This window comes from Bos indicus x Bos taurus, chromosome 23, assembly GCF_003369695.1.
Source record: "Bos indicus x Bos taurus breed Angus x Brahman F1 hybrid chromosome 23, Bos_hybrid_MaternalHap_v2.0, whole genome shotgun sequence".
NCBI classification, from domain to species: domain Eukaryota; kingdom Metazoa; phylum Chordata; class Mammalia; order Artiodactyla; family Bovidae; genus Bos; species Bos indicus x Bos taurus.
Window position 1 is genome coordinate 14,455,911 of NC_040098.1, and position 23,201 is coordinate 14,479,111.

Here is a 23,201-nt window from a genome sequence, read left to right on the forward strand (position 1 = left end):
AGTACGTATTTGACATCTACTGAATGCATGAATTTAAGGAGAAATATACAACTATATATATATTAAATAATGCTACACATTTTCTATGAATTTATCGTATAAAGATACGTATTATGTATTAAATGAATATATTAAAAATACAATTTATATTATATATTACAAAAATAGATATGTTATTTATATATTTTGAATTATATGTTATTTATATATGATTATGCATGTGCTCAGTCATGTCTGACTCTTTGTGACCCCATGGACTGTAGCCCACCAGGCTCCTCTGTCCATAGAATTTTCCAGGCAAGAATACTGAAGTGGGTTGCCATTTCCTACTGCAACAAATATACAGACATATACGTATATGTAAGTATATGTATATATATGTATGTATTTAAAGAAAAAGTAAAGTTAACATACATACAGTTTTAACTGGGGAGGTGGGGATTGGGAGATTGGCATGGCTTGTCAAAGGAAACAGTGTTCTTTGTAAGGTTTCAATTTTTTAAAAGGAAAATATGCACAAGTATTACTTATAAAATGAAAAGTTTTATGGCATCATTCTTGCTAAGCCATGAGGATGTGTGGTCACTGGACACAGAATAAGCATACAAAATCTTTCTACAGGCTGCACACAAATGTCGGGTCTGTCTTGACAATACAGTCTCCTGACTTCTGCATCAGCTACCAGGAGGCCAGCTGACTGTGGCCGACTGGTTCCCTGACCACTTTTCTTCTCTTTCCTGACCTCTGTAACCCTAGCTAACTCCGGTGGAAGGACAGCTGTACCTGATGTGGAGTGAGGCCTGGCAGGACAGAAAGGCTAGAGCAGTGATGTTTCCCAGCAGCACACTTCATTCTTGCTCCCTCCCAGTGCCCTGTCCTTCTCCCTGTGGCCGGCTCTCCAGGCCTCTAGGAAACAGGCCCACATCACAGTGGTATCCCACCCACATGTGTCATTTCCTCAGATTACCGGTGTTTATCTTAGCTAAGAAAGGGGTTGACTAAATGAAATGCACTGAATTAGAATAATGGATGCTTCAAGCTTAACTGTTTTAAACTTGTTATTTCATTCGCCTAAATGAAAGTGAGACTGAGGCAGTTTCAAGCTTTGGGGAGAAGGCTATTCTGGGCAGAGCATCCCTAACCCCCACCAGAGGCTCTTGCTGTTAGGGATCAGGAGGGATGCAGAGGAGAGAGTCATGCTGAGATTCCAGCTGCAGTGGTGCTCAGCTGGGCCATCTTCCATCTTCACCTTGGGCAGACTGGCGAGGGACAGTGAAGGATGTGGACTGAAGAGAGGCCCCCCTGGACACATTTAGGGACCATCTGCTGCACCGCCACCTGCCTGCACTTGGTGACAAAGGGGACTTTAAAACCCCAGGGCCAATCTTCTGTCAAACAAAACTATTCCACAAAAATGGAACACTGAACACCAAAGCAGTGCGTCTGGGGGTGATGAGGTTTTGTGGGCTCTGTTTGCTAAAGGCAAGAATTGATTTTTTTCACACAGAGTAAGCATCACCAAAATGGAAGGGGTGGTGAGTCATGATGTTATGAAACGATGTGATAACCAATTAAGTTTTCACTTATGCTTACATTTTTTAAACAAGAGCCTATCTGTTATACATCCGAGCTAACGTAATTCGTTTAACAGACCTTGATGAGTTTGGAGAGCAGAAGAGACCACTAAATCCTGTCTGTCTCCCCAGAGGACTTTATCAAAAAACTATCTTGGGCCTTGGTGAGAAAAATCACCCCAAACCCCACATTAGGCAGAACATCACTTTTCCATTATCTCATACATACAAAATGCTGTTCTGGTCCTGCTTGTGTTTACAGAATAAAATGGGTCAAAGGAATTCATTGAGATTATAAAGGGCAAGAGAAATGCTAGCAGATAGAGACCCAGTAGCTGCAAGACTTAATGGAATGGAAAAAAATGGAAATTTAACCTATGAGTCAGTAAATCAACCATTTAGATAGTTCTGGGCCAGCAAGTATGGCAGGACGTTTGTTTAATTTAGTAAAGACAAAGAGAACTAAAACAGGATAGACTAGAAAAGCCCCAAAGAGGAGAGTCAGCATGCACGCACGTGTGTACTGTCCATTCTGTGCGAATGTCTTCTGTGTGCGTGCATGAAAGTATGTGTGCACACATACATTTGCACAGCTGGGACTGATGGACGTGATTTACAGTCACTCCTCAGTGTCATCTGATTTAAGTGATGAGCATTGCAGACTAACGGATAAAAAAAATCCTCAATTTTTCTTTCTCATGTCATACCCGTGGATTATAAAATACTGAGGTTACATATCTCACCGAGTTTTACAGTAATATAGGAGAATGATTAAGCAACATAGTTCTTGAAATATGAAATATTATGCTACAGTCTTATAAAAGGAATATTCCAGGCATTACCTTGTGATCACTAACATGAATTTCTACTGAAAGAAAAAGATACCAGAAAAAGCCTGGGTGGTGCTCACACCTCAGTTAGACTGCTGTTTGGAGATGAGGCCTGAAGGGTGAGCTAGTGGCTACATGGTACTTCTTGGAAGTACCACTGTCTAAACCCATTAAACTCTTGTGAGTGAAGTCACTCATATGCTGCAAAATGTCACTCAAACCATCCAAATGGTAAATGTTGAGCTTCTAAAGAAATTAAAGTCCTAAGCAGAAGGATCTTTTAATACATCTCAATAGCACAGTTGGAGAAAACTCAGGGTGGCCTTGAGTATTCTCATCATGCAGTGAAGACGGGAACACTACAGAGTTACGTGTTATTATCTTTTTGTTTTTATCTGTCAACTTGGCAAAGGCATATGATGTTATGAACAAGCTCTGGAATCTTTTAAGTCTGGATAGAGAAGTTCTTCTGATTGTACAGTTGGTGAAGTAAGAGTGTCTCAGGGGAAGAGAGCAGCATATATAATAGTTCTGTCTCGGCTTGTCAGCTTGAGGAAACTAGGTTCAGGGTCTTTCTGGGCACCTGAAAAACTTCCAGTGGAGCAGGTCACATTATTCATGAATGTAGTGGTTACACAACGTATTTCTGAAAATAACCACATACAGATGGCTGGGCTCTAGAAACTCAGTCAAAACAAGATATGGCCACGGTGCCGTGAGAGCAGCCATGCTGTGAGCTAGTTGTGGCCACTGACCACAGATCTGAAGAATAAATAGCTGAATACACTACTATCAGATGAAGTCAACAGGCAGCAAAAGATGTTCATGGGTAATAATACTCCAAACAATGTTCTACGGAGCACGAACATCCGGTGAGATGTGGATAAGCATTTGAGGCAAAAGTTTGAGAAATGCTATGTACTATAGCACCTCTGTCCTCCTCCTAGATTCAGAAGCTGGGAATTCCACCAGCCTGGGAGGAAGTAGATGAGGAAGAAGTACAGAAAGCTGCAGTATATGGTGCTCATATGACATGAAGATCAGCTCCATCTCCTCCCGCACTGCCCCCCACCCCACCGCCAACATAAAACCAGCCCTGCAGCCGTCCTAATGAGCCCACAGAGACCTCCCTATTCCCCTCCTGGGGCAGTTCTTTTAAGGCTACCTGTGATTCCTGACACCAAGGAAACATCACGACAAAGGAAAGGGCCACAGGTAATATTGTCAGATAAAATGCAGGATTTCCCTGTTAAACCTGAATTCAGATAAATAATGCATAACTTTTAGTATAAGTATGTCCCAAATATTGAACGGGACCTACTTATACTGAAAACAAAATCTGTTGTTTATATAAAACTCAAATGTAACCGATCATCCTCTATTTTACTTCTGTCATCCCAGCCAGAAGGTACACAACCCTCTTCTATCATTTGTAGAAGGTGCTGAACACAATACACCTCTTTATGAGGCTCAAGACATATAGGAAAGAGATGGCTATAGGAGCGCCAGGAAATTTCTGTTCACCAAAATGAAGGAGAAAACCAAAAGCATAGAATTTAACAGATTCATGGAGGCACAGCATTAACCAGTGCAGCATAATAAGAGGATGGGGAGACAGATCAGCCTGAAAAGCAGCAAGAAGGGGTGAAGAAGTGCTGCTGAGCTAAGATTTCTGGAGGACGGATGATAAGAGGCAGAGAAACAGGTGACAGGTGTGAAAAAGTGTTAAGTTGCTGAGCTGTGTCCCACTCTGCGCAACCTATGGACGGTAGCCTACCAGGCTCCTCTGTCCATGGAATTTTCCAGGCAAGAATACTGGAGTGGGTTGCCATTCCCTTCTCCACGGGATCTTCCCAACCAGGGATTGAACCCGGGTCTCCTGCATTGCAGGCAGATTCTTTATCGTCTAAACCACCAGGGAAACCCAGAAGGTGACGAAACACTTTTCAAACAATGTCTAGGATTCTAGTCAAAAAACAAACATCACACGTGTGCAGTGCAGAAAGGTTGTTGCTTCCGAGGCGGCCTTTCTGTCACACCCACATCCGACTCAACATCCACTGAATACAGTAAATATGAGGGACATAATCATACACGGGAAACCTAGCTGAACTTCACTGTAGTAGAAGCAGCAGAGTGCTAAATTCTGGCCCGGCTGTCAGAGCAACTGAGAGATGTTTTATAAAGATCACGTCATATGCACCAAACAAATTCAGGGTTCATCTATCATGTTTGCAAAAATACATTCCCTACCAAACGCACTGACAGAAACCATTTTTATCTTTGTTGGTATAAATCCCAGAACATCAGTTTTGAGAAAGGAAGTGCTGATGGAGTTCTTGAGCTCCGGGGTGAAGCAGATACTGCAGCTTCGTGTGATTATTGTTTCTCACCGCGAGGAAGTCTGATCCTGTTATGGCCACGGGGAACTAACAGAGTTAAAACTGTCAGACTGGAGGACTTAAGGATTCTCAGTGCTGAGCCTGGCCCAAGTCACACAGACCAGAAAAAGAAGCTCCTTGAGTCCCTTCTGTTTCTCTTGCGTTTGTGTTTCTGTGTTACCTCCAGAGGGGGCTCTCCAGAGGCCTCTGAACAGTGAAGACATAGGAGCTTACACTTCAGGAAATACAACAGCAAATGTATCAATATCTAACTTAGGAAAAACCCGTATCTATAAACCCACAAAACCACTACCACTGATGCAAGAGCAGCCTCTAGGCCGGTGCCCTCTCCCTAGGAGGGTTGCTGCTGCTAGAACCCAGCAGGATTCTACCCAGAGATGAGCCTGTAGGGCCATACCTACTGCTTCCCTCGAGGTGGGGGCAACTCTACCCCAAGGGGAACTCTCAACTCCTCCCCCATGTTTTTCCATGCTGTAGCTGTGTCCCAGCCTCCGCAGAGGCTGGGGTTTCCCTGGGGGTGGAACATTCTAGAAGCCAGCTGATCTTTCTCCCCACCCTCATTCCAACACATTCATCCAAGGAGAGTTTGTTTCAAAGAGAATTCTCAGAAGAACCGATAAGAGACTGAATCTGCTACCCGTGGCCTCAAGGATAATCGATCTGACCACGACTTTTATCCCTGCCATCTTCGCTTGCCCACAAAATGCAAGGCACTCCAGGCAGTTGTCACCTCACTCATGATCCCTGACTCCCTCGCTCTACCTCTGCTCACCCGCCCACCCCTCATTCCACCGTGGGGGTCCCGGAGAATCTGTCCTAAGCTGCTCTCCAGACCCCACGTTCCACTGTTAACTAAACTCCCTCTCACCCTTGACATCTTCACGAAGCACCCCTGTGGCTCTTTCTAATCACTGAAATCGGACTCTCCTCACAAGGACACTGCCTGCTCTGGAGCTCTCTCCAGTGGAGGACTTTCATTCTCCTGCAGTGTGGACACCAGAAGGGCCAGAGGCAGAGCTGGCCTTCTTCTGACTCCTCGATACCATTTCAAAATTAGTGGTTTAAAAAAAATTTTTTTAAACACCAAAGCCAAATATTTTCCTCCTTTGAAATCTGTATTATTTGGTTCTGCTACCCACTGTCTATGATGCTGTAACTTAAGGCTAGTCAGTATATATATATATGTATATATATATATATACACACACACACACATATATATATATATAGATAGATAGATAGATAGGACCAATAGTAGACAAACCAGCCAGCTAACCCAAGCTGACTTAAACTCCTGGCTCACAGTTTTCCTTTCTGCCCCATTTCCTGCCAATATCCAGAATGACTTCAACACCCACAGAGAAACTCCACTTAACAACCCTAGCCTCAAAATTCCTTAACCTGCAATGACCTGTGTGACCGCTTCCATCTCACTTCCTCACCTCCTGCTCTTCAATCTGGTGCTGAGAGCTTTCTGCCTCCTCATTCTTTGAAATGGCTTTGGCAAAGGTCACTGCTCACTGTGCATCCACTCCAGTGGACTCTGTAGTTCTCATCTCACTTGACCACACTGTAATATCCAGTACAGTCAGTCACATCCATTCCCCTTAGAACTCTGTCTCCAGCCTGGCTTTTGAGGTCTCCCTCTCTCCTGACTGTCTTGCCTGCCAAGTTCGCCCTTTCTGGCTCTTCTGCCTCCGTCTATGCCACCAATACTGGGGCTCCTAAGTTTTCTACTTTTGGTCCTTTACTACCCGTCTCATTGTGTGACCTTCTCCACTTCCATGGCTAAAGGTCAACCACAGATCCATATCTCTAATTAACCCCTCACCTTGAGCACTAGCGGGGTATGTGCTGGCTTAGACACTTCCATCTTGGACCCAATCTCAATGTTCCTTAATTTGACTCAGAAACTTTCCCTACAAACCTGTTTCTCTTCATGTGTTCACTGCCTTGGTTAAATGACACGGTATCTACTCCGAAACCAGGGAGAAATCCTAGACTTTTCATCTCACCCCCACACTGATCAGTCACAAATCCATTCTCCTTCTAGATATTGCAAACACTTTTCTCATCTTTTCAGTCTCCACTGTGGCTGGTTTGATTCAAACCCTTTTAATTTCCTACCTCGATGGCTACTACCACATCCTATCTACTTTCCCCTCAGTTTCGAACTTACTTAGCACACTGCTATCAGTGATCTTTCTTTAATAGAAATCTGGCCACATTACTCTCATATTAAAAAGCCATTATGGCTCCCCATTGCCAACACAATAAAGTTCTGAATTTGGAAGCAAGGCTTTTAAGCTTCTCATGAGCTGATCTCTCTCCAGCTTTATTTCTTGCTTAATACTTCCTATCCACACAAATATTAAAACCCACCCAAATCAAATGCTTGCAATGTCACAAACATACCACGTGTTCCACACGTCTATGCACTTGCTTGAGAAACTTCCTGGTCCTCAATGCTCTGTCCTTCTTCCCCTGCACCCCGCCCCGGCCCCCATTCATTCTTCCAGATGTAAATGTGATTACTGTTTGAACACCTTGTTCAAGTCCCGCCTGTTCCACATCGGTTTCCTAAACCAGCCCAGGAAGAGTTGACCTTCCTCTTCCATGTCCCAGGACAGTGTATGTGCATATCTACTGTGAGCCCTCTTCTGTTAGACTGCACACCCTCTAACAGGCACTGTGTCTCACTCACCTTCTAATCTCTCACACTGAGCACTGTCTGGCTCACTGCTTCAATTCAATGAGCATGTATTGTTGCTGCTGGTCAGTCACTAAATCATATCCAACTGTTTGTGACCCCATGGACTGCAGCACACCAGGCTTCCCTGTTCTTCACCATCTCCTAGAGTTTGTGCAAACTCATGCCCATTGAGTTTGTGATGCTATTTAACCATCTCATCCTCTGCTGCCCCCTCTCCCTTTGCTTTCCAATCTTTCCCAGCATCAGGGTCTTTTCCACTGAGTCAGCTTTTCACATCAAGTGGCCAAAGTACTGGAGCTTCACCTTCAGCATCAGTCCTTCCATTGAATATTCAGGGTTGAATTCCTTTAGGATTGACTGGTTTGATCTCTTTGCAGTCCCAGGGACTCTCAAGAGTCTTCTCCAGCACCAAAATTTGAAAGCATCAGCTCTTTGGTGCTCAGCCTTCTTTATGGTCCAACTCTCATATCTGTACATGACTACTGTAAAAACCATAGCTTTGATTATACGGACCTTTGTCAGCAAAGTGATATCTCTGCTTTTAATGTGCTGTCTAGGTTTGTCATAGCTTTCCTTCCAAGAAACAAGCATCTTTTAAATTTCATGGCTGCAGTCACCATCCACAGTGATTTTGGAGCCCAAGAAAATAAAATCTGTCACTGCTTCCACTTTTTGCCCTTCCATTTGCCATGAAGTGATGAAGCCACATGCCATGATCTTAGTTTTTTGAATGTTGAGTTTCAAGCCAGCTTTTTCACATGTATTTAATAAATTTAATGAACACGTACTTAATGAATGAAGCCACTACTCCTGGAGCTAAGGATAATCTTTCATACTTCCTGTGAGCTCTGTAGTAGAATGTCTCATATTCTCCACATTATCTCAAACAGCACACTATTTCATGTGTTCTAGGGAGTAAATAAATATATAATTGGTGGAAGATTAATGTTTTATTGCCAAGGTCTGGGCAAGACTCTGCATGTGTGTGCACGTGTGCTGGTGTGTGTGAGAGAGGGAGAGACAGAAAGACAGACAAAGAGACAGAGCAGACCTCTATTCCCCGGCTGGCAGAGTGAAGGGCCTGTGTTCTTAGCGTCCCAAGCAGAATACATTGTGTCATGGAAACAATGCTAAAAATAGTGATTAGATTATATGATTCCTTTATTTTCAGCTTTACGGGTCATATTGCTGTTGAGTTACATCATGGGCTATAAAGTTATATAATTCAGCTAAATGAAGGACTATATTTCAGATATCCTATAAAACTTACGACTTGTGGTGGATACTGTGACATCCCACCCAGTTACTCCTTCAAGAACAAAGGACTTATTCCTCCAGTTGTCAGGAGTACCTCAGTGGAAAGCCCTCACATTTCAACCCTATTTGGGGATTTTTCTCAGCTGAAAATAAACTGCCTCATTTAAAGGCACACCTCCTTTCAGGGGCAACCCATATCCAATGATCACCTCGAGGGTAGAAAGGCCCTGCCCCTCTGCCTCAGCTTGGGGATGACTCTGAAAGGCCCACTCAGCAACAGAGCCCCTCCTCAGGCAGCTGAGGCCTTTGCTGGGGTTGCATCAAAGCCCAGCGTCTCCCCCTATCAATCCTGGACATCCTTCCTCCAACTTCCAAGGCTGGTGGGCCCAGGGACCCTTCCTAATGCGTCTAGCTTTGTTTCCCAGGAAACTCAACCTACCTGTACTTGGGAAAACAAAATCTGAACTCAGAATAATCAAGTGAAAAATTAAGTTTTGAATGCAATGTTTAATAAGATGAAAATTACTTGTGTTCTGACACAACCCTCATATTTATCCTTTACCCTAGAGCCAAAAGACAGAGTTCCTGTGTCCAGGACACTCTCTAACTTTTCTGTTGCACACGAGTGAGTCCCTGTGGGCAGCTGGTCTCCCATAGGTGTCTGGTTAGGGCAGTGGAGTACCTTCTCCCAGAAACTTTTGAAAGGCGGCTTGAGGATATCCCTCCTACTTGAAGAGATTATTTGCTTCGGCAGGCAGTACCCAACCTACTTACGGACATAACTGAAGAGAAATACAGTCTTTCACCCTAAAAGCTTCAGGGCAAGTTGAGGAAAATAGCTTTATTCCAGAAAATGATGTCTCCTGTGACCAGATGGGAAAGGGGGGAGGGTGTTGGCCTGCACTTTATCTGCTTTATCTTGGTGATTCTAGAATAATAGTCATTTATACTGATGAAAGCCAACACACAAACAATGCAGTACTCTGCCTGGCTGTATCTTCCTCCACCCTCTCCTCACTGTCATCCGCAGACCTCTCTCCCAGTCATTTCATGGAGCACTTGAGTAGCACATTCATTGTCTTCCCCTGCATATTCGACCCATCAATTTTTATAGGTCATTCTGATGTCCACAGGAATAAACATCCATTTTACCAAACTACTTTCTGACTCTTCGATGCCTCTAGTGTTTGAACTCTTCTTGTATTTGGAACCTGTGTCCCCCCTCCTGACCACACTGTCTTTCCCAGAGTCAGGAACTGATGGCTGGCTGGTTGAAAGTCCAATGATCTGGACCCTCTTCTAGAGCATTAACCATCTTGAAAGACATCTCTATCTACCTATGCGTCTCTTCCACTGGATTAAAAATGACTAAAGCGCTCATAGAAGGTGACTTTTAGGGCTTCCCTGGTAGCTCAGATGGTAAAGTGTCCGCCTACAATGCGGGAGACCTGGGTTCAGTCCCTGGGTTGGGAAGATCCCCTGGAGAAGGAAATAGCAACCCACTCCAGTATTCTTGCCTGGAAAATCCCATGGACTGAAGAGCCTGGTAGGCTACAGTCCATGGGGTTGCAAAGAGTCGGACATGACTGAGTTACTTCACTTTCACTTTCTAAGACAGGTAGATAGATAGATAGATGGATAAACGACAGATAGATAAAGCACATGGGTGCTCTGAGGTGTCCGCTGAATCCAACCAAATGTCAGAAGCTCAGTTCCATCTAGGGCCCTGCTGCTTTCCTTTAGAAAACACCTAGCCTTTTTTTTCTTAACCAACATTTGGGGAAAAAATTATCCCTTATTTAAAATAGAAAGGTAAGGACTTCTCTAGTGGCCCAGTACTCAAGACTCCACACACCCAATGCAACGGGCCTGGGCCTGATCCCTGGTCAGGGAACCAGATCTGCAGGTCACGACTAAAAGATCCTGCATGGCTCAACTAAGATTCAGCGCAGTCAAATAAATATTAAAAAAAACTAGAAATGTAAATTATGATAATGAGGGATACCACTTTTCACATATGATGTTGACAAAAAATTAAAATGTCTATTTCCCAATGCTGGAGAGGGTATGGCAAAATAAGCACTTCATAGCACAGTAATTTTGCAAGTTGTATCGAGATCCAATTCCTCTGAGCCAGGGAATTTTCTGTGGATCTTCCCTAATGAAATAATCTTAACTATAGGAAAATCTATGTGTATAAACTTGTTCATTATAGCATTATATAATTTTTAAAAAACGGAACCAATGTAGATATCCAATAGAAAACACTTAGACTTTTGTTTGTTCACTTTTTAAGTTTTAAGATCTTATTGGGATTGCAAAGACTATCAGATTAAACAGACATTTGAAAATGGTTGTGAGCACCGATTTTGGAGCTAAAGCAAGTGATTTGTTCTCTCTCTCATGACCGTCATTTATTCATATAATCTATAGACCCTTCAAATATGAAGGATGCAAAGGTTAATTCCTCAGAAACAGTGAAAAGTGAAAGTGAGTGAAAGTGTTAGTTGCTCAGCCGTGTCCGACTCCTTGTGGCCCCATGGATTGTAGCCCACCAGGCTCCTCTGTCCATAGGATTCTCCAGGCAAGAATACTGGAGTGGGTAGCCAATCCCGTCTCCAGGGGATATTCCTGACCCAGGGAATGAACCCAGGTCTCCTGCATTGCCAGGCAGATTATTTACCACTGAGCTACCTAGGAAGCCCTTGGAGTAAACCTGGTCAGTAATGCTTCCTGCAGAAATGAGATTGACCACAAAGCTACAGAGAAGGCAATGATCATTAACTCACTCTTTCTTTGATTGCATTTATGGGGAAGTGCAAAGATGAGTGTGGTCAGTTCCAAGAGAGGGTGAGATGGATCATGAGAGATTTGAAAAGCCAGGGGTCAGTATTTGTGCCTGAGGTCTACAACAAAGCAAGCTGGAAAGGATCTTAGAAAATCTAATTGCGATTCTTCTCTGGAATAGGAAGAATCGTTTTGTGGATGAATTTTGCCTCCATAAATTTCTCTTTGAACATTTCTTTTCAACTTCGTGGACTGGGTATATGAAGCCTTCGTAACAGTAGCTTTTGTTCTGGAGGGCAACCCTTTGAGCCAGAAGAGAGCAAATTCAAGGAACTGCCTCAAGGTTTGCATCAGCCCCCGGAGGCACCAACTCCCCATCCTCCTGCACGTGCCTCTTGCTGCAACCTCAGCGCCAGGAGAACTCTGGAAGCTGAGGAGAGGGAGGACAGAGCTGTCCTTTATGCCGTGAAGGGCTGTTGTGGCAAGTTCTTCAGCTCCTCTCTGTTGCCTTCATCAGACTATGATGCTAGCTTCCAAACCGTTTACTCAAGTCTCCCGGTGCCTCATTTCCAATACATCCTAAAGATTTCTTCCAGAAAAACCACCCAGAGCACAATGCCCCCCTCTGCTTTGGTGGTTCCCTTGCAACTGAAAGCAGGAAACTCCCTGGTGAGGTTTTATGTGTTTTCATAACATGGGCCTACTTGTTCAAGAAATAAAAGTAAGAAATTAAAATAATATGAAAACATATAATATTAACAGAAGTTCCCATCTATTCCTCTACCCCTCCCAGAAGCAATCATCCTAACAATTTCCCAATCATTTTTCTACCCGATTTATTCTGACTTCCTGTATCTCTTGCTAAAAACAAGACAACAGGTCCCAAATGGAATCATTTATGCTAAACCCCATGTCACCAAAGGAAGATTTAACTGAATTACAGTTTTAGCTCCTCCAGAAGTGGAGTCTTAAACCAGTCAATCAAGAATCTACCTGACACAAACTTCCCTGGTAGTCCAGTGGCTAAGACTCTGCACCCCCAATGCAGGAGGCCTGAGTCTGATCCCTGGTTAGGGAACTAGATCCCACATGCCACAACCAAGAGTTTGCACGCCGTAACTAAAGATCCCACGTGCTGCAACTAAGACCTGGAGCAGTCAAGTAAATAAATAAACAAAAAAATTGCCCGACAGACCCCTGTTGCGCCCGAAAGGAAGGTGACCTTGCTATAACCAACCTGCCTTTGGCCAGTATTTTCACTTGCTTGTTCCCATTCCTGTCTGCCTGCAAAAGTCTTTCATTTTGTACAGCTCCTCAGAGCTCCTTACTGTCTGCTAGACTGGGGATGCTGCTTGATTCACAAATTGTTGAATAAAGACAGTAAGATTTTTTAAATATGCTCAGTTGAATTTTTTTTTAAAAAACAAACTCCAAGAGAGCAGTTAAACAGATATTCCTGCAACTTTACTTGCTTTCGTTTTCAAGCCTTTGTTTACATTAATTTTGAAACCTGGAATGTTGACAAAGTTCTTCCCTCCATCATTGAATGTCCAAACTCTAAAGGCCTAATTTCCAAGTCACTTGCTCCATAATGTTTTTGCCGATTTACTTATTGAAACGTTTCCCTTCTCTTTCAAATTCCTGCAGTAGCATTTCTTGTATTTCCTGCTTATAGCACTTGTTAACTTTATTCTCTGCTCTTTCCCTGTTGCCCAAAAGCATTTCTTAGTCCTCCCCCCAACCACCGCAGCCTCCCTCAACAGGTACCTTGGGGCCTTCCTGTGTATATGAAGGACTACCCTGGGGCCTTCCTGTGTATATGAAGGACTCATTCTCCCTGAGTAAGAGAAAAAGAGTCTGGAGTCTCCAGAGCTTCCCTGGTGGCTCAGATGGTAAAGAACCCACCTGTAGTGCAGGAGACTTTTGTTTGATCCCTGGGTCAGGAAGATCCCTTGGAGAAGGGAATGGCTAACCACTCCAAGATTCTTGTTTGGAGAATTCATGGACAGAGGAGCCTGGCAGGCTACAGTTCATGGGGTCTCAAAGAGTTGGACATGACTAAGCAACTTTTTTTTTTTTTTAGATGCCAATGACATCACCTGTGATGAGTGGATTTTGTTAGCATTTCAGACCATTAAAGGAAGTGGTGAGTCCTGAGGGGCTTCTGGGATGTTGACTGGTTCCAGGTGACTATTTGGAAGAACAGTTGGAGAACCAAATCAGAAAGATACCCCACAACAAAACAACAACAAAAACTCCCAAACTATAATATTCCTTCTATTTTAAAGAGAACAGTACGGATGGCTCTTTGTAAACCGTGGAGTTGAACAACCCCTCTCGTTATTCCAGTGAAAGTGAAACAGACATTTAACCTCCAAAACAACAACAAAAGACTCTGTAAGCCCCAACCTCCCTCTGTCTTGGTGGGCGGCTCATGCAAGGATGGGGGTGCTCTCTGGTGAACCATGAATTTGGTTTCATTTTCTTTTCACACAAGGGATTTGAAAGAAGTTGTTTTCAGCATAAAGTAGCAGATGAATGGGAAAAGGGGGAGGGTTTCCAAAGGGGAAACAGTTGCACAAGAGCCTCAGAGTGGAAGATGGTCAAATTTACTTGCTTTCTGCATTAAGACAGGGATGGCTAATAGAATCTGACAACACCTACAGAAGGCAGTAATACTTTCCATCTAAACAACATGCTTATTAATTTTTTGTATTTGTTTCAGTTTATACAAGCCTCTCGTATATAAACTAGTGCATGAATAAAAGCCCAATCAGGGCCCAGGATTTTAAATATCGCAACAAACTACCCCGTTACCTGTTGCTTTGCGGCATCTGATTCATCAAGCAGTTTTCAACCTAATTGTAGTTTTGCCAAAAAATAAAACCATTAGTCTCTCCTTCAAATGGTTAGATTATTATCAACCCATTTGTGAGCCTAGTCCTATTTAAAGTCATTGTGAGAACTATATCCGACAGTTACAACAACTTGAAAACGCTTTCAACTCTCAGGCTTTTCTCCAAAACTGCTTTACCTGCTTTGTATTTGGACTTTGCAAACAATTCCCATTATTTTTTCAGTGCTTTTATGTTCAGGTGAACTAAATTCATCCTCCAAACAAAACTACAGTCTGTCTTGATAGCAATATCAAGGGATAAAAGAGTTACTGAAAAAAACTGGCTATAATTATGAGTTGGGAGAGAGATTATGGGATGCGCGGGGAAGAAGAATTATGAGAAGGGAGATGGTGTGGGCGAGAAAAAATAGAAACAGAGAAGGTCTGGCACATGGCGAGGGGCAGGGTAGCGATACTGGAGGCCACTAGTGCACAGGCGCGACGGTGTGTGTCTTCGGAAAAGGCCACGGAAGAGAGTTCCTTCCATCAGGAGCAAGCGATTCTAACTCAGGAACTGATGCTGACCTTTCATTTCATGGCCAGTGCCACGTTCTTGCAGCCAACAATGCCAGCTGTTGCCAGGCCAGGGGAGGCACTGCTCTCCACCTCTGTGAAGAGCCTCACCAGCCACCCAGAGACCCGGGGACCAATCATCACCCCCCGTAACCACCCTTACAACAACAAGCCCTGCTCCTCCTGGAGTGTTTCTGATACGCCACCTCTCTCCCCCTCCCCATCCTCTGGCTGGGACTCCTGGACTACAACAGCCTCCTAAAGGGTGGTCTGGTCCTGTGTCCTCTGCTGCCAGTCCGTCTGCCCAGCATGCTGCTGAACCTGTCCTCCCAGCCTCTCACTCCCCAGAGCCCACCACTCCTGGCCTTTCTGCTTCATAAAATGCTCCTTTCCACCACAGAGGCAGTGGAAGCCGTTCAAGTGATTCCTTCTGCTTGCAGAGTTCCTCCCAGCCACGCCCCACCCTCATGACCACTTTGGGTCCTCCGGTCTTAACTTGCAGGAGAGTCTCCCTGCTGTGTGCTCTCTCAGCCATACAGAGTGTACTTTGAAATGAACTGCTCGAGACTCTCTTCTCTGTCAGTCTGTAAGTGCTCTGAGGTCAGGGGCTGCTGGGCCATGCATGTCCTTGTCTGTAATATGGGGGTAAAACAACAACTTAACGGAATAAGGATTAGATGAGTTCACTCAGGTAGCGAACCAAGTATAGTACCTGATACATGTAAAGACTATGTAAGCTTGGTATCTGAGTCATTCAGTGGTGTCCAACTCTTTGCGATCCCATGAACTGTAGCCCACCAGGCTCTTCTGTCCATGGAGTTCTCCAAGGCAAGAATACTGGAATGGGTTGCCATTCCCTTCCCCAGGGGATCTTCCCAACCCAGGGACTGAACATGGGTCTCCTGCATTGCAGGCAGATTCTTTACCCTCTGAGCCATCAGGGAAGCCCATGTAAGCTTTAGCCATATGACAATAATTGACACAGTAACTAGAACAAAGCATGTACTCAATAAATGTATGTTGAATAAAGAAATGAAAAAAAATGACAGCGGAACTAATGAATTCACCAGTCCAGAGGGCCTCCTTTTTTCCAGCTAGCTGTTACCCATAAGACAGTACAGAAATGCTGTATGGAGAAGAATCACAGAGAAGAACGATTGCTTGTTCCTGTCTGCTGACACCATGATCAATGGTGAAAAATAGCATCTTTGTTTCCTGGGATTTGAACTTATCCTACTCTGTTGCTTAAGAAATATTCACAGCAAGGAAATTTGGAATGAATAAAGAGATAAAGGGATATAACATCACCAAATACACTTCCAGGCTTCTCAGTCTTGTCTCTATTAACTAAAAAGTGTGCTCTTTAATGAGCACCATACTCTTTATTTATTTCCAAGCTAGATGCATAAGAAAACCACACATGGCAGGTTGTTCATCCCAACAAATGTTTACACAGAAAATTTCAACCTAAGTTGCAAAAGGGAAGCTCTTTATCCCTTTGTTCTAGAACATTCCATACTTGGAGTCTGAAGTATGTCAGATGTCTTCACAAGAAAGGCATTGGTCAACTATACACATGGGCTGCCAGTCTAATAGAAAGAGAAACATATAAAACCAACCTGGACTTCCAGCATGGTTCTGTGGCTGCTGTAGTGATGGGGCTTGCATGCTCGGTCGCTTCAGTGGTGTCTGACTCTTTGCGACCCTGTGGACTGTAGCCTGCTAGGTTCCTCAGTCCATGGGGATTCTTCAAGCAAGAATACTGGGATGGGTTGCCATTTCCTACTCCAGGGGCTCTTTCTCTCCCAGGGATAGAACCTGCATCTCCTACGTCTCCTGCATTGGCAGGCAGGTTCTTTACCGCGAGCGCCACCTGGGGAGTCCGCTGTGGTGGTGGTACCAACACACTCACCAAAAACCACACCCGGGGCAGGTGCCTCGGAGTCGGCCCAACCCTGACAAACCCTATTATCCGACAAAGCTGTGTGTGCTCATTGTCCTTTAAGGCAGACTGTGATCATATCCTAAAATAAGTCTGCTGCAGAGAGCTCATGTGGATTTATAAATAAACACTGTTTCATCACATTAGTGGTGATTCTTCTCTCCCTCCTGTATTGGAGGAAGTTTTCTGTTCTCTCCTCTACAGTTGGCTTTTCTGCTGTTGCCCTGAACCCTCTATTTCAGCCTCTGGGACAGTCCACACTTTGTGTTTTCAGTTTAGTCATCAGTTTTAGAAACTGGCATTTAAGAGATTTGGTCATTATAAAAATGAATTCTGACAGATAAGTTGTTAGAGCCTTCATCCTCGCACATTTAAAACTAAAGGATGCTACACTGAAATCCATTATGGAGAATGAATTTTTTTTTTCCAGAGTGGAAATAATGGCGACAGAATCCACATGCCAATGCAAGAGATGCAGATTCAATCTCTGGGTTAAGAAGATGCTCTGGAGAAGGAAATAGCAACTCACTTCAGTGCTCTTGCCTGGAAAATTCCATGGACAGGGGAGCCTGGCGGGCTACAGTCCATGGGGTTGCAAAGAGTCGGACACAACTGAACAACTGAGCACATACTTTACTTGGGGTTTCCTGTTATTGCTGCTGCAGCTGCTTCTACTACAACTTCAAGACTTCAAGAAATGTTGGTAACATTAAAAACGGTAATATTTAGGATGCTTAGTATAATAATAAAGATTATAATCATTTACATGTTTGTTTATTTTTTATATGGAGGTATAATTTGACAGCCTCTATTTTTGATTTATAATTATAGAGTTTGTGTGTATAAATAAGTATAACTGACCTGTTTTTCTGTGGAGCAAACTGGATCTGTATGGAGAGGTGCTGGAGTCCAGGGCCTGAGTGGAAGCTGAGAATGGCAATGTCTTCGGACCGTCCGGGTTCCCAGGTGGGAAGGGGGAGCTCTGGCCATGACTCAGTTGACTTCTGTCCACGCTGGAGAGGTGGAGAGCGTCCTGAGCTTTCTTCTTCTCCTTCTTTAACATATTTACCAAAATATCTAAAACTTGACTTAAGGATTTAGTCACTCATGATGGATTAGAATGATCAAAACACTTATTTTCAAGTGAGATTGATAGTTTCAACAACACTTGCTATGGTCATGTGACAAAGACAGACAAAAGAAAGACTTCATGTTTCTGAGGTCCTTGATAAAGCGATGGACAGGGTAGGAGGCTGCTGGCCTTTCAATAGGGCACCATTATCATTACATGAAAAATGAGCAAGCCAAAAGGCCTTTAAAATCTTTGAGTTCAAACTAATTTGGGCTTAAAGCTTTCATGAAAGCATTTGTAAAAAGGAAAACGAACCCTGGGTAGTGGTTGACAATGGAGCTGTCTCCGTAAACAAGACTTGAATGCAGGAAGCAGCTCTGGAATCGGCAGGACGAGAAGCAGGGAGAAGGCAGAGCCTGCCCAGCAGGCAGCTCAGCAGAGTCAGCTCTGGGGCCAGACCACCTCCATATCCAACTCATGCTCATTCCGCATACCTTTGAACGGGGCTTTAAGTCACCTTTTTAAAAGTCTCTAATTTTTGGTCTCTCTAATTTCACTAAAAGAGGTGAATTATTAGTAAAGATGTGCATGCTAAGCAACTTCAGTCATGTCCAACTGTTTGCGACCCTGCGAACTATAGCCTGGCAGGCTCCTCTGTCCATGGGATTCTCCAGGCGAGGATACCAAAGTGGGTTGCCGTGCCCTCCTCCAGGGGGTCTTCCTGACCCAGGGATCGAACCTGCATCTCTTATTGTCTCCTGCACTGGGGGGCAAGTTCTTTATCACTAGCACCACCTGGGAAGCCCCATTAGTAAAGATTTATCATTTTAAATTAGAACTTCTGTGGGCCATATGGATCTATTAGGAGCACTGATAATGAGTGATAAAGTCACTCCATTCTACCCTCCTTCACTGTTCTTTCAAGTTCAAGTTGTCGAGACCTCTAGGAGATTCTGCCATCATGAGGAGAAAAGATGACACTCTTTGGAGAACCTCATAACTCTCCCTGCATTGCACTGAGATGAATCCAAGGCCTCACCAGCCCTGCAGATGGCTTCATTCAAACAGGAGTCTGAGGAAACTCGAAGATGGTGTAGGACAAGACGGCTACACGAAGCCGGGGGAGGCATCCAGGCATGTTCATTCTTGGGCAGGGAACATGGAGAGCACTTGACCTCCATTTTCCTCTTCAGCTTTGACCTCAGCTTTTTTGTGATTTCTGGAAGCATGGTTTTTCTCTTACAAGCCCTGACACAGCCTCTGTTCTTTACCTCAAACAAGCTTGTATTTACTAAAGGTGTTCACAACTTTGGTGGTGTCTAGGAATTCCCCATTCCTCTGTGCGGGGGTGATTATCGAGACCACCACGCACTTTCACTGATTCCTGCTTGGCCATGGCCATGTCCTTCCTTCACTCAGTCAGCGACATTCCTTGGAGCTTGCACTGGGTGCCAGGCAATGCTGTGTTCTAGGCACAGAGATAGAAAGATGCAGGGGCACACTGGCTTTTTGCTCTCATGAAGCAGATGTCTACTGGAGAAAGCTGGATCTCTCTCACACACACAGGCACACACATACGAGGGCAGAAGTGCCAGATTGCTTAGTTTTTTAAAAAGGTTGAGAGTGACTGAGTGGCTGCTTTCTACTGGGTGCTCAAGAAAGGTTCAGGCCTCAAGACAGGCTTTTTAGAAAATGACATTGAAGCTGAGACCTGAATGACAAGAAGAACCAGACATAGGGAGGGTGTCTAAGCAGAGGAAGTGGCGAGTGCTGAAACCCGAAGGAGAAACGGGCTGGGCAGTGGTTTACAACAGAGGCTATTTCACCACCCACGGGACACTTGGCCACGTCTGGAGATATTTTGGGTTGTTTTTTGGGCTTTCCTTCTGCAGAGGGGTTGGGGATGCTCCTGGTGGCCAGTGGGTAGAGGACTGCTCAGGATAGCTCTGACGGCGGCACTGCTGAGGTTAGGAAGCCGGGTGTTATAAGTCAGGGCAGAGAGGCACCGTGCCCACAGCCTAACGTGCATGGGGTGGGGGCAGAAGACACGAAGCAGGGGCTGGGTGGGCGCAAGATCACGTGGGGCCTCTTCACCTGGAGGAAGAAGCGTGATTGCTACTCTGAGTGTAACGGGAACCTGCCGGAAAGACTGAACCAGAGAAACGCGGCGTTCTGATGGACGTTCACAAAGGCCACAGCAGAGACTCATCTCGCTGCCCGCCTTCTCTCCGGTTCCCTTTGTCTAGCCCTGCTTCCAGCTCCCATCTCATTCGTGCCTCTGTTCCTGCCAAGGGCAGCCCTGGGGACCAAGTGTCACCCCGTTAAGTGTTTTGTGAAGACATGTCCGAACTTTATGCAAGCTGATAATGCCACTGAAGTGACACCGTTTTCACTCCCTTTCCACGGAGAGCATTCCAGGCCGCACACTGTCTTTCTGTTTGCAGGACAATCTTCTGCTGAGCTCTAGTTGGATCAATTTTCCTCCTATTTTAAGCCATATCTTTCTCACTCCTCCTGTCAGTATCCTGGCCTTCTTGGTTCTACCCAAAAAAGATAATGAAAATCGTCTCCAACCTGACTGTGAGACATATGAAACGTCAGGAGCCTTTCTTGGTCATTAGCCCTTGATAAATGTCAGCTTTGTGATGAGTATGTCTTAGCTGCTCTCCCTCCTTCTTCTGAGTCTGCCCATTGTCTGTGGGGTCACACCCTCCACGGTGCAGCACTCTACAGAGCCCGGAGCACAAGCCAGGCGGCATCTTACCAGCTCTGCTCAGCTCTGAGATGCTGGCGAGAGGCAGTGTTGTGGGAGATGACGGATGAAGAGCTAGGGCATCCATCTGGGTGTGAACTTCCAAGTTCAGTGCTCTTTTCACCATGCCTCCTATACATTCTCCTTGCAAATATGAGTCTCAGAAGGCGAGGACCCCGCTGGAGTTGTTCACGGTCGGGAAAGAATCTAGCACAGCCCTGTGTGGACAGCGGTACCTGGATTTACCAGTGAAGAAATGATGTATGTCTCTCTCTCACTCCCTTTGTAAAGTAAACATATACGAACAAGCCTAGACTGTTCCCTCTCTGTCATATCTCATTTCATCCCTCCCATATGCACAGACATTCATAAGCCCAGAAGGGGATTAAGGAGTTGGTAGGAGTATTTAGGGGAGATGATCCTGAACTAGGATCAAGGCCAGGAAAAGAAGCAGAGCTCAGACTGGGGCTGGGGCCAGGACTGAGGCCTCGGCTGGGACCATCTCTGGGGATGGATGGGGCAGGAGAGAGGAAAAGGAATGCAAGGCGACAACACTGCAGCAGCTCTCGGAGACTCGGGCTTGCATGGGAGTTCAGCTCACAGTCAGATTCACTGTTACTGGCCCGATAATAAAGCGGCTCGAGCCCACTTGAATCAGACACATGGGGTCTGCTAACACTCAACCAAAATTAGAGGCTGAAGTTAATCAGGCAGAGTGCCTACCTCCTATTTGGTTTGGTTTTACCTCTTTATTACTGGATTTCCTTCATGTAAGCTATTTTTTATGAATTTTGCACAATAGCTAAAGCTAAAATACCTTTTAGCAATTTTTGAGAAGTGAACAAAAATATTTGTTCATAAAGAACTGACCGAAATAATTTCTCATGCATGTTTAAAGCCTGCAAATGTAATGAAAATGCCAAATCTTTTGCAAGAAGCTTGGAAGATAAAATAAGAAACAATACTGAAGAAATACTGGGGATACCTGAGATCTAACCATCCATGAGGGGCTCTTTAGTGATGGACAGGGAGGCCTGGCGTGCTGCGATTCATGGGGTCGCAAAGAGTCGGACATGACTGAGCGACTGAACTGAACGGAACTGAGAGGTAACCATCTCATCTGTGGGCTGTCCAGGTGGCGCTAGTGGTAAAGAACCCCATTGCCAATGCAGGAGATGTAAGAGACACAGGTTTGATCCCTGGGTCAGGAAGATCCCCTGGAGGGGACAATGGCAACCCACTCCAGTATTTTTGCCTGGAGAATTCCAGGGACAGCAGAGCCTGGCGGGCTATAGTCCATGGGGTCACAGAGAGTCGACTTAGCATGCACGCATGCACGTCGTCTGGAAGAGAGGCAGTTCCCATGTGCTGTTACAATTTTCAGTCCCCAATATACGCTGTCTCCTAGAGACGTAAGAATTCTATCCTTAACGCTCATCTACACTCACTTCCAAATTTGGGAACATTTGTAAGTGGAACTCAAAGCGGTAGATCTGGCTTTTAAATAAAAAAGTTACATTTAAATCAATCTCTGCTCTTTATAAGCTAAATACCATTTGTCATTTCTCGGCCATCATTCGAGTTTCACCCACACACAGAGGCCACAAATTCTGGGCCATGGTGAGGCTGTGGTCAGCCCGGTGTCCGGCCAGCTAGCTAAAGATAACCAGCTAGCTCACTGGGTCAGGACTAAAACAGGAAGAGCACTGTAGAGTAGTCAAAAATATATTAAAAATTTTTTAATGTGGAGAGAAAGAAAACCCATGCTTTTCAATAAACTGAAATGTCTCCCATAATGGTGAGATATCTAGCTAAAAGCAAGGTAGTTTTTTTTTTTTTTTTTAATGGCAACTCTGGCTTTACTAGTGGCGACAACATGTTTGGTGAAGGGACATTTTACTTCTAAATGGAAAGAAACAACGTGAGCTAGAAGCTGGGTGGGGAGCTGGGTGATGTGGCTAGGGGAAGATAGCTAAGGGTTTCCTGGTCCAACCCCATAGAAGAAGAGTCTCTAATCTCTGCAGAAAGGATACTGATTTCATTGTCCCTCTGCTGTAGAATATCACGTAGCTTTTTATACTCTTCCTCTTTTAATGGTTCTTGGCAGTTTTGATCTTTGTTTTCGGAGGGGGCTGTGCTCTGTCTGTGGATCTTCTTGTCATTCAGCAGTTTCTGTAAGATGAAACAAGAGCTTAGCACCCACATGTCTACTCCCAGTGTCTTGTGTCTCTGATTCTTTTCGCCTTTACCAATGCCTTGCACACATTAGGTGTTCTCCTCTGACGCCTCGCCTTGCAATGCGGTTTCCTTTGCTGCAATGTGTCTTCCTCCTCCTACCTCCTTCATCATACCCCTCCCCCTTAACTTGTCTTTCCTTCCCTAACATGGGAAAATCCTGCTCAAACACTGTCTTCTCTTGAACATCTTTTGCTTTCTCTATAACCTCATACCACTAACTCACAC

The 23,201-nt window shown here is 44.6% G+C and overlaps 1 protein-coding gene across 6 annotated transcripts in view; it reads right to left on the bottom strand.

Annotated features, from left to right (window-relative positions):
• Positions 1 to 23,201, bottom strand: part of KIF6 (kinesin family member 6) — a 422,193-nt gene that overhangs the window by 175,108 nt on the left and 223,884 nt on the right. For all 6 annotated transcript variants that reach the window (XM_027524813.1, XM_027524812.1, XM_027524814.1 and 3 more), the window contains exons 12-13: positions 22,772 to 22,910; positions 17,776 to 17,991 (exon numbers count right to left, since the gene is read on the bottom strand). In XM_027524813.1, the coding sequence (XP_027380614.1) occupies positions 17,776 to 17,991; positions 22,772 to 22,910 (355 nt within the window). The remainder of the gene's footprint in view (positions 1 to 17,775; positions 17,992 to 22,771; positions 22,911 to 23,201) is intronic.